This window comes from Stomoxys calcitrans, chromosome 3 (assembly GCF_963082655.1).
Source record: "Stomoxys calcitrans chromosome 3, idStoCalc2.1, whole genome shotgun sequence".
In the NCBI taxonomy this organism is placed as follows: domain Eukaryota; kingdom Metazoa; phylum Arthropoda; class Insecta; order Diptera; family Muscidae; genus Stomoxys; species Stomoxys calcitrans.
The window spans coordinates 20,180,395-20,192,099 of NC_081554.1; the positions used below are offsets into that span (position 1 = coordinate 20,180,395).

An 11,705-nucleotide genomic window follows, 5' to 3' on the forward strand; every position below is an offset into this window, starting at 1 on the left:
AAGAAAGTACCAAATGGTACCAATTGGGGTACAATACGCATTATTTCTCCCACTTTCGGTACGATTTTCCAAAATCTGTTTCACCAAACCTTATTTTTTCGACACGCTCTTTAATTTGAGCCCAACATAATTCTATCCCTTTCCGTTCGCGCTGGGCAACTATATGCCATTTCGTACTTTTTTCCACTTTTCCAAATCAAAATCCAGCCTTATACCGTGCCTACAACCCAAGACCAACATTCGCGCAATATTTTAAGATTCTAGCTTTAGCCGTTTGGGCTGGGCGATAATCAGTCAGTCAGGCAACTCTTTTATAAGTGTAGCTAAAAAAGTAATCAATCTGGAACTGTCCAACAATTTTGATTAAATTTTTAGATCGAAAATTGCAAATATTTCCCTGAACATTCCATTAAGGAACAGGGGCAAACTTTTAAGCTTACTACAAATAAATTCCCTAAACCACTGTACTTTTTGTGTGGATCGTACAAAAGAAAGGAAAAACAGGTTAAAGTTCTTGGGCTGCTTCTAAAAATGGGTAAAATGGTCACCCTGTTCAAGTGTACCGAAGTTATCGTTCATATTGCCATTGCTAGTGGCAGTGTTGTTGCTGTTCTCGCATACATGCATACACATTTAAACATTCATATATACAAACAAACAAACAAATGAAACAACACTCACATAAATATGCATGTGTACACGAAGATATGTTTGCAACGATATATGTCTATATAGCAAAAGAGATGAATTGCCCGATTTGTGTTGAGGTGTGTCGGTCGGTCGGTCGTTTGGTCGTTCGGTGGGTTCTTGTGTTATGTGGGGTGGTGATGATGGCGCGATGGTGGTTTTGGTGGTGGGGGTTGGCAAGAATGCTGTACTTTCGCCGTCAAACACAGTATAACAAAGTTATGTTCGTTGAACGTGGAACGTGTACAGATGGTGGCATATGGCAACAACAGCAGCAGCGGCAACCACGACAGCAGCAGTAACAACAACAAACACAACAGCACCAATATAAATGAGAATATTTTATACTCACCCAACATTTAAACGAGCCTGGCCGCCAGCCTGCAAAAAGGAGGTGGTAACTCAACGCTTTGTGAATGGCAACAAAGTTTACAGCATCGCATGCTTGCTGGGATACACAGGCGCACATAAACACACACACGCACACCCAGGCATATAATCGTAAGCACAGAAACGCAGAAACGCATAAACATTTCTTGTACAGCTTAGGCAGCCAAGGTAGAGCTGCCATAACGGCTACACTAGCTAAAGAGCAAATATTTGAAGCCAGCGATGACGATGACAACGGCGGCAGCAGCGGTGGCAGCATCCACAAAAAAACCCAAAAAAAAGGAAAACAAAAACAAAAACTTAGTCGTTTACAACCGTAGTAAGACTTTGCCCACGTCACCACCGGCACAGTCATCGGAGGAGAGAAGAAATAAAAAATTGCCCGGGTTTTGTTGTTAGGTAAAAGTTAATGTTGTACACCCGGACAGGCTTAAGGTACACTGCACACGTAACACAAGCATCTCCGCACACACACAGGAGGATTTTGTAGCATTTCATTACAAAAACCATCCCTCCCCACCCCATTTCAACAGTCGTGTGTAAATCTCACAGGACTGCAAATTGTGTGACAGTCGTTGTTAGGGTCACTACGAATTCTTTGGAGTTCTCTACGTGGTCGCCATCAAATTCGTCCCGTTTCCAAGGGGTGGGTTGTGGGGTGTTCACTTCGGCGGTACTGGCAAATTTTGGAATTGTCAAACATCAGTGCCTGAATTGATGATGGTAAGGTTAAGGATGATGCCAATCGTGCAGTGGGGTGGGTAAATGATATAAGGGTTGCCATTTCAAGAGTTTTGCTTTGAAATTGAACAAGGTACAAATAATAGGTAAGAGCTTGCTGAAACTTAGATAGCCTCCACAATTGATGGTGTTTGGGGTCAAACTAAGGGTTTTGCCTTCCGAAATAAAACATAGGAAGTTTTATGTTTAAAATTCAAATGTGGTGGTGATTGTTTATTGTGATGTTCTTTTCTATGTTATTTAAATTCATTAGTTATAAGTAGATCGTAGTGTTTAAGTAGCAAATATTTAGGTTTAGATAGCACAATTCATAGATTTAAGTAGCAGTAGTAAGTAGATTAAAATTTAAATTATGAGTATAGTTGATTGTAGTAGATAGACATTGTATTTAACAGGTGGGGGGTTTGCAATATTAGAATTAGTTGGTGTTGTATGTTGTGTCCCGCACTTATGGTTGTTGTGATGTTGCAATTGTGGGTCGAGTGTAGATTTGGTTTTTGAGTCGGTTGTTATTGTGTCACTTTGTATCTAAAATGTTAAATATATTAGTTCACTGTTTCAAAGTTTATTGTTGCAATGTTCACTCTAGTTATATATGTTTGTATGTATGTTCACTTTTTACTTTTCACTTCACTTGGGTTTTCACTTTGAGGGGGAGAGAATACGATGCGCGGGTTTGAGATTTAAAACGAGACTGATCTTTTTCTGGTTGTTGCTTGTCACTTGGACCCCGCGAAAACGGTCAACTTTCCAAGCTACAAGCAACAATTCCAGGTAAACAAATATGAAGTCAAGGCGGAATCAGCGATTAAGAACTTACTTCAATGTACCGTTATGCACAGTGGGTCATGTGCATACGTGAACGCATGTCTGCACATGGGTGCACATGACTTCATGTTCAAACGTACTTTGAACATTCTCCCCCTCCAAGTGACGAAGTGACATCTTACCTTTTTAATTTTGGTTTCTTGCCTGTGAGGTGACTGGGCCGACGAACACGTATCCCCAATCTGTCTCCTGGGCGAAGACGGCTCCCAATCCGGGTTGTACAACACCACTCCTCCGGAGGTGGGCGTAGGCATCGGCCCCTACCTCTACATCGATTGGTTCGTTGCCCCTAGGGTCAGCATCTGCCAAAGAAAGGGATCTTAGGCTGCTTGTGGGGTCGGGAATGATGGGATCTGAATAGGGTCGTCGCGGCAAATCCCGGGTCACCACTGCCCGGATGGTATACATGGTCCTCCTCGACGCATGCCTTGACCGAAGTCTTATTGTTGCCAGACGGTGCCCTCTGCGCTCTCTCGTTGGTATCCCCAGGCGAGTTACTGTGGCTGCCGCGATTCGGGTGATGGTCGATGCCTGGCACAAAAGTACCCGTACCCCAGCCCAATCGTCCTGCTCCTCGGGTGCCAATTCCACCATCGCCGTGGGTACAAAAACAGTGGCCCGGCTGTAAGGTATCTCGACCGGGGGAGGGCCTTGGACGATGGGCATCTGGTTGGCTGGTTCGATTGCAAGTTGCCGTGGGTTGGCAATCTCCATTGGGGGCGGGCTGTAGCTGCCATATGTCTCCCTAAGCTGTGGGGCTCCATGCAGCATTGTGTGATGGCGGTAGTCGCATGTTCGGCAGGCAGTGACCACGGGGCAGTCTGGGGCCAGATGGCTGCGCGCCAGACAGTTCCGACAGTAACTCCGTCTCTCAACTGTCTCGTATCTCTGATACGGTGTCATTTGCCGGAACCGCGGGCATGACCGTATGGCGTGGTCCTCCTGGCAGAGGCCACAGGCATACTGCCAAGATGCGGGGCGATACCTGGGTTCCCGTGGGTCGAAGCGAGGGCGTGTGGGTCTGGCGGGTCGTGGGGACTCTGGGCGAGGTAAATATCCGGCCATTATCTGTAACCAAAATCTCGTGAGTACCGTGTTTTGATGTGATTATGAATTGCTAGGGGTGTCTGAGAATAATTTGACAATCTTAGTTATGGGTCGACTGACTATGCCATTGGAAGTTCGAATATCTACAACTCGAGTGTTCTGATCAACACCGGGGTATGTTTTAAAAACTCGTCCTAACTTCCACTCGGTGGGATATCTCTCATCCCTGATGACAACTAAATCATTGACCTGTATGTTATCTTGCTGATACTTCCATTTGTATCTACGGTGAAGCTCATTTAAGTACTCTGACTTCCACCTCTGACAAAAGTTTTGGGATATAATCTTTAATCTCTTCCACCGATTTGCAAGCGTTATGTCCTCCTCTGAGATGTCGGGTTCTGCCGGGGTCAAAAGGGAAGAGCCTATAAGGAAGTGAGCTGGGGTCAAGGGTGCTAAATCGTTAGGGTCTTCAGAAGCTGGACTAAGGGGTCGTGAATTGAGGCAGGCCTCGATACGTGCCAATATGGTTGACAGTTCTTCGAACGTGAAGTTCATTTTGGGCATAGACTTCTTAAGGTGTATCTTGAATGATTTAACTCCTGCCTCCCACAATCCCCCCATATGGGGAGCTCCTGGAGGAATAAATTTCCACTCTAAATTCTGATGAGCATGTTGCTGAATGGCGCTGCTCTGTAAACTTTTCATAAACTCTTTCTGATCTTTCTTGAGCATTTCTGCTGCGCCTATAAAATTCTTTCCATTGTCGGAATATATCTTTTCTGGGCACCCTCTCCTTCCTATGAAACGAGCTAATGCCGCCAGAAATGATTGAGTCGATAAATCACTTGTTGCTTCTAAGTGGATGGCTTTTGTCGCAAAACAAACAAATATGCAGATATAACCCTTGGTTATTAAACACGCTCGTGCTGTTAAGCTTTTGATTCCGAAGGGTCCTGCAAAATCTACCCCTGTATTCGTAAAGGGTCTGGATAAAGTAGTACGCTCGGGTGGAAGAGATGACATAATTTGGGTCTGAGTCTTTAATCGATATAGGGTACAAACTCTGCAATTGTGTATAACTTTCTTGATCAACTGTTTCAATCTGAATATCCAAAACTCCGTACGGATGAGCCGGGTCATAAGTTGATTGCCTCCGTGCATTGAGACTTTATGAACAAATTCCACTAGAAGGAGTGCAAATCGCGAATCATATGGGATTAAGATTGGATGACGTTCGCTGTACGTCAAAGCTGGCGATTGAACTAAACGACCATTGGATCTAATTACTCCTTTTCTATCTATGAAGGGGTTGAATGGTAAAAGACTACTTCTAGGTGAAAGCCTTTTCTTTTGGGTCAAAGAACTGTATTCCTCAACGAAGTAATGTTTCTGAGTTGCCACTATAAGACGCATCTTTGTGTCTATGAGCTCTGGGCTGGTTATTTCTTGCGATGAAATTTTAAGTGAGGATCTAGTTGAACCTGTGTTACGCCAGAACCTAACTGCGTAAGACAAAACACGATATGCTCTAGCTAAAGACGAAAATCGAGTCAAAGGGTCATCAAAAGTGCCTGTTGCGAATACTTTAACTTGTTTTGCTTCAAGATTAGTGTCTGTATTAACTCGGTCTTGCGGCCACTGATCATGCGGCAATTTGAGCCACTGGGGTCCCGTCCACCATAAATTATGAGCTATTAAGTCGTCAGGAGAACAGCCACGACTTGCTACATCTGCAGGATTATATTCTGAGTCAACATGTTTCCAATTCTCACCGCCGACGTTCTCTAATATCTCTGAAACCCTGTTACCAACGAAAGCGCTCCATGAGCATGGTGGCTTTTGTAGCCAGGCTAGAACGATTGTAGAGTCGGTCCAGAAATGGGTCGTAAACTTTGATAATTGAAGCTTAGGCACAATGGCATTTGTTAACTTTGACAACATAACTGCACCGCATAATTCTAACCTTGGCAGAGAGATTTTCTTAACTGGGGCTACTCGGGTCTTGGCTGCTAGAAGAAAAGTGTCTACAGTTTTATCGATGTGTTCAACGCGTATATAAATTGTGGCTGCATATGCGCTTTCTGACGCGTCGCAGAATCCATGTATTTCCACAATACTAGCAGGTGTAAACCGAACCCATCTTGGTATCGATACAGTGTCTATAGAATGGCTACCTCTCACAAAGTTATTCCAGTTCATTTGAGTCACTGGCTTCAACGAGTCGTCCCATTCTACCTTATCTAGCCAAACCTGTTGCATGATTAACTTGGCTACAACTATTACTGGCGCTAACCATCCACATGGGTCGAAAAACTTTGCTATCGTTGATAATACTTCTCGCTTGGTGCTCATTTGCTTTTCTTCAACTGTAGGGGCCGTAAAAGTGAAATTATCACCTGATATATTCCAACGAATTCCTAGGGTCTTTGTCGAAGAAGCTTCGGAAATATTTAACCAATCTATTGGAAGAAGCATGTCTTCATTTAAATCCTTTAACAAACGTGTGTCATTTGACGCCCATTTTCTTAGCTCGAAACCAGCTGATTCTAATGCGGAGGCTAATTCCTTCCTAGCTGCTGTAGCTTCTTCTATGGAGTGTCCGCCCGCTAATACATCATCGACATATAAATTTTCTTTAATAATTCTTGATCCTAACGGATGAGAATCTTTCACGTCTTCTGCTAACTGGAGAAGGGTCCTAATCGCTAAAAATGGGGCGCAATTTATGCCGAAGGTAACAGTTAAGAGTTCGTAATCCTCAATTGGGTGGTTTTCTGATTTACGAAAGAGAATTCTTTGAAAAGCTGTTTGATTGGGGTCTACTAAGATCTGACGATACATTTTTGTCACGTCTGCATTGAAGACGTACTTAAAAAATCTCCATTTCAACACTTGTAGCACAAGGTCTTGCTGAAGTATGGGTCCTGTATGTAAGATATCGTTAAGACTTTTCTTGTTTGATGTTGGGCTAGATGCGTTAAAAACCACTCTAAGTTTTGTGGTAACCCTATCTGGTTTGATAACTGCATGGTGAGGCAAGTAGTAGTGAGGGGTCTTGTATACGCTGTTTGGGTCTACCTTCCTCATGTGTCCTAATTCCAAATACTCTAATATGGCTGCATCATAATGTGCTTTAATATCTGGGGTCTTAGACAACTTTTTCTCCATTCTATGAAACTGTGCCAATGCGATGTTCCTAGATGAACCGATCTCTGAACAGCTTTTAAAAGGTAAAGTTACGACATATCTCCCCGCCTCATTACGTCGTGTTGTATTTTTGTAATTATTTTCGCAATAAATATCTTCTGCTGACCTCAAAACCTTTTTTGGGGTCTCTTCCACCTCCCAAAAGCGAGTGATTATCTTTTCTAATGATGATGCACTATAAAGTGTGATTTGTCTGTCGGATTTAGGGTCTTCCGTAATGGGTCCTCCTATGATCCACCCAAAAACGGTGTCCTGCGCTATAAGTGATCCAAAGGATTTCATAGTACCGCCTTTTGTGAATATAAGGGGTCCAATATCTAATCCGATTAACATGTCCACGGGTCGACTTTCAAAGAATCGGGGGTCCGCGAGACTAAGGTGTGCAAAATCTCCAAATTGATTTTGCCTTAAATTGTGTGTTGGTAAATGAGAAGGTAGGGTCTTTAAGACTGGTGCCCAAACCTCCAGCTCAAAACTAGGATTTACTCGTGAGCAAAGATTGAAGACGCAAGCTTTTGTCGATGTTTCAGAAACTGCGTCGCTTAAACCTGTGACGTGAATTAAATTCTTAACTGTTGGAAGTTGCAATTTGTTTCTAATTTTTTCTGATATGAAAGTTGATTGTGACCCAGGATCGATGATTGCCCTGGCATCATATCTATGTCCTCTAGATTTGATTTGAACTATTGCTGTGAACAAAAGTGTCTCTTTGGGTTGCGGAGTGGGTCTGATTTCCTGAAGTGTCAAAGTCGTTGAACAAGGTGCTTCTAAACAAGGTGTGGACTGTATATTTGGCGATACCGATGGTTGTACTAGGGTGGTTGAAGCGGCAGCACTGGTACTAGGGCGTGCGTATTCGCTAACCGGTTGAGCTAGGGTGGTAGGATCAGTAGCACTGGTGCTAGGTCGTGCTTCCTGTCTACCGGGTTGAACTAAAGTGTTGAGAGCGGCAGCACTGGTGCTAGGTCGTGCTCCGCCTCGTTGGTGTGTGCCTGTTGTAGGGTACTGGCTCTGGTTGCCTTTATGTATCAAACTGTGGTGTCGTTGACTACATTCCCTACAACTAAAACGACTTTTACACTCCCTGACTCCATGATCCGAAGAAAGGCAGTTATAGCAAAGATGACCTGTCTTAACAATGTTTATTCGATCGTTGATCGACCTTTCTAGAAATTGAGGACATTCTCGCAAAGAATGATTGGATTTACAAAGTTGACAAACCGGTTTGTTATTCTGAGCATTATAGTGTGATTGTGTGTTGTTGCTGGGTCTTGAGCCCGTGTTCTTGAAATTGGGATTTACATTTGTTTGAAAACTATTAACTCGCTTTTCCCGCTTATCGTACTCCGATCTGGGTTGATTATATCTCGAATATTGTGGCTTGATATTGCCGACTGATTCTAGGGTCTTGAATTTATGGGTCAAAAATACATCTAGTTGATTCCACGATGGAAGAGACGAACAATCTGCTAGGCTGCTTTCGAATTCTTCTAAAAATATTCTTGGTAGTTTGGTTGACACAAGATAAACTAAGATTGGGTCCCATCCCCCCGTTTCTACTTCAAGGGTCTGTAAAGTTTGGGTACAACTACCTATAGTGCGCTGTAATTTCTGGATTGTTGACGCGTTATCAACGGAAACCGAAGGTAAATTAAAAAGAGCTCGCAATTGCTCATTTACCTGCATGCGTTTATTTTCGTACCTATGAACGAGATTTCTCCACGCTATGTCGAAACCCTCATGGGTCAGTGGAACATTGGAAATTATTTCGCGGGCTTCTCCTGCTGTTTTCTGGGTTAAGTGAAACAACTTCTCGACTTTACTTAATTTTGAATTGTTAATGTAAATTGCTGAAAATAAGTCCCTAAAGGTGGGCCATTCGCGATATCCCCCTTTAAAAACATCTGTGTCACAGGGCGGCAATCTTAGAGCTGGTGAAAAATCATTATTGTCTCGCTGTTGGGTCATCGATATTCTCTCCTGTTTTTCTTGATCTTGTTGCTCGTTAAGGGCCAAAATTTCTCCGTTAAGAGAGCTTAAACACCGTTTATAAGTTTCTAGTGCCTGTTTGTAATTATTTCGAAGTTTAGTTTTATCTATAGGTGTCTCATCCTTTTCCGGAATGCGGTCCCTACAATCTAAGTATGCCTTCTTGATTTGATCCCATAAAGAATTGAGTTCTACCCGCGTGATTTCTAACGAATGTATATTATCATCTGACTTAGCCGCGGAGTAAACGCTTTCAAAATCTACTAAATCATTCACACAGTTTACAAATTTTTCGCGTAAATTCTTATCCATTTTGTAATTGGCTTGTATATGTTTTAAATAGGTTCAAAAACTATAAAACCACGGAAAAATCTACAACAAAATGTCCAAAAAAACTGGTTATTTGTAGAAATCAAATCTATTTCTAAAAAACCTAATGCGAAGAAAAAAATGTGTGTCTTGATGATGGGTCAAATATCTAAGGGTCAAACCTGAAACTTTTTACAAAATTCGTAATAAATGTTTTATCTGGGTCACTAGAAAAAAAAACAGGTTAATATTTCTGATGATATCGATTATACAATAGCCGCAAAAAATTGTAAGAAAAATTTTCCTTTCAAATCGCAATACACCAGCAATTTAATTCCGCTCGAATTAAAGTTGCAAAAAAAAAATTTATTTTTCTCCAAAAAAAATTAAACTTTCACTTTTCAAAATTTGGCATACAGAACTAGATGATTCTTTACAATAATACTGCTTTGACTCGTTGGGTCAATTTGCTTTCTGTATAAAAAACAACAAAGGATTGCACAAACAACCACAGTCCTTTCCGACCGTTTCCACTTAAATTTGTGCAATAGAATGAAGTTTTAAAATTTCGAAGACAAATGAGGCCAGCACGCAATATTATTTTCGTTATTTCTCACACAAAAACAATTCTTGATAAAAAAAAACTTCTTCTTTTCTAAAAGCACTTCGATTTTTCTTAGACACTTTTCCTTTTCTTTATAAAAAATTTCAACAAAAAATCTCGTGGATGTCTGTCCCGAAAATCCTACACACTGCCTTGAAAGTAGGGTCTGCTATATTGGGTCAAATTCACTTGGATCAAATTAATTTGGGTCAAAATTAATCAGACAACCGAATTAGCGATTCATAATCAGAAAACGATCAAAAACAATATTAAAGTACGCTGGGTAAATGTATGAACTTTTCCTTTTTTGAAAAAAAGGTTATGTATGACGTAATACCCAAGCGCATTTTAATAGAAAAACAAAATGGTACTCACTTTGAAGCTTCTTTTTTGATGTGTGTGTATGTGTGTGTGTGTAGGTGGGCGCTTGGCTTGGGTCCAGAATTGTGTGTTGGCGCCTTTTGCAATTTTTGTAGCTTTGTGTCGTTAGAGTTTTGGATTTTGTTGTTTTAGTGTTTTTGATTTGATGAAGTTTTGGGAATTTAACCGTTGTAGCGGGTTTTTCCGTTTTTATCCCAGAGCGTAGATTTTTTGTTTTTGTGTTTTTACACGGAACGCACGAATTTGATTTTGTTGGGGTTTTTTGAAAATGCACAATATTTTATGTTTGATAGAAAAAGAAAGAATTAGTTTGGGATAAAATTTACAAATTTATCGAGCAACCCATAATTCTGTTTTAACACTCTAATTTGTTTTTTAAGTTAAAATACTGAAAAATTTATGATTTTTAGAGAAAAAAATTTTTCAAAATATGTAGAAAAAAATTAACATAAATTTTGGGTTGGACGATAAATTGTTAAATTTTTCAATTTTTTAGCTCTTTTTTTTTCAATTTAACACAAAGAAACTTCTTTAAACAATTTAAAAATTTTTTGATTTTTATAATTTTTTTGAAATTCCACTTTTTTCCACTTCTGTTCCACTGTGCGGGTCACTTTACGTTTTTTGGGTCTTTTGCACACTTCTTTTTTGATTTACCACAACTTCTAATGATTTTGGGGTCAATTTTTTGCACATTAAAATTTAATTAATTATTTTTATTTTTACACGGGTCACCCTGTTAATTTAATTAGTTTTTGTTTTATTTGAGTCTTTATGTACTTTAATTGTCACTTTGCAATTTGGTTATTATTTTCTTTTGTTATTTCGTTTTGATCTTCATTTGGTTGGAATATTTTATCAAATTTTCAATAAAATAAATGCCACAACCAAACGAAGAACACTGAGAGCCGCTATATATTTTTTAATTTGTGATTTGTGTATTATTTTGTTTTTAATAAATTGCCAAAACTGATCTTTTATGTGTTTTGATATTTTTGTGTTGGCCGTCCGTCCATACGTGTATGTATGTACGGTTGTGTGTAACCAACCCTTTTTTCGCACTTTTCTCTATTTCATTTGCTTTTAATTGTTGGGTCACTGCACTTTTGTTGTTGCGAATTTTTTTGTGTTTCGGTCACTGGGTCTTTTGAAATGAAAATGAATTATTTTTGGGCACAAAACAGAAAAATTTTTTTTGATTTTTGGTTTTTTAATTATTTAAAAAAACCACTTATCCGGTTCGCAATGGACCAAATGTTTGGGGTCAAACTAAGGGTTTTGCCTTCCGAAATAAAACATAGGAAGTTTTATGTTTAAAATTCAAATGTGGTGGTGATTGTTTATTGTGATGTTCTTTTCTATGTTATTTAAATTCATTAGTTATAAGTAGATCGTAGTGTTTAAGTAGCAAATATTTAGGTTTAGATAGCACAATTCATAGATTTAAGTAGCAGTAGTAAGTAGATTAAAATTTAAATTATGAGTATAGTTGATTGTAGTAGATAGACATTGTATTTAA

The 11,705-nt window shown here is 40.1% G+C and overlaps 1 protein-coding gene across 4 annotated transcripts; it reads right to left on the reverse strand.

The window, feature by feature from the left end:
• Window positions 1-2,173: 2,173 nt before the first annotated feature.
• Window positions 2,174-11,362, reverse strand: LOC131995967 (uncharacterized). Of its 4 annotated transcripts, none has more exons than XM_059365324.1 (3): window positions 10,181-11,362; window positions 2,769-3,714; window positions 2,174-2,346 (listed from the first exon to the last, which is right to left on the reverse strand). In XM_059365324.1, the coding sequence occupies exon 2, from the start codon at window positions 3,709-3,711 to the stop codon at window positions 2,773-2,775; it is 939 nt and encodes a 312-aa protein (XP_059221307.1). In that variant the 5' UTR covers window positions 3,712-3,714; window positions 10,181-11,362; the 3' UTR covers window positions 2,174-2,346; window positions 2,769-2,772. The 4 variants fall into 4 exon arrangements, with proteins under 4 accessions (XP_059221307.1, XP_059221309.1, XP_059221308.1 ...); XM_059365326.1 differs by lacking the exon at window positions 2,174-2,346 and having other exon boundaries at window positions 2,354-3,714; window positions 10,181-10,965; window positions 11,236-11,362; XM_059365325.1 differs by lacking the exon at window positions 2,174-2,346 and having other exon boundaries at window positions 2,354-3,714; window positions 10,181-10,574; window positions 10,844-11,362.
• Between the last annotated feature and the right edge of the window lie 343 nt (window positions 11,363-11,705).

What these genes read in the sequence shown, in the direction of transcription:
- LOC131995967 (XM_059365324.1), bottom strand. Translation starts at nt 3,711, where the DNA reads ATGGCCGGATATTTACCTCGCCCAGAGTCCCCACGACCCGCCAGACCC.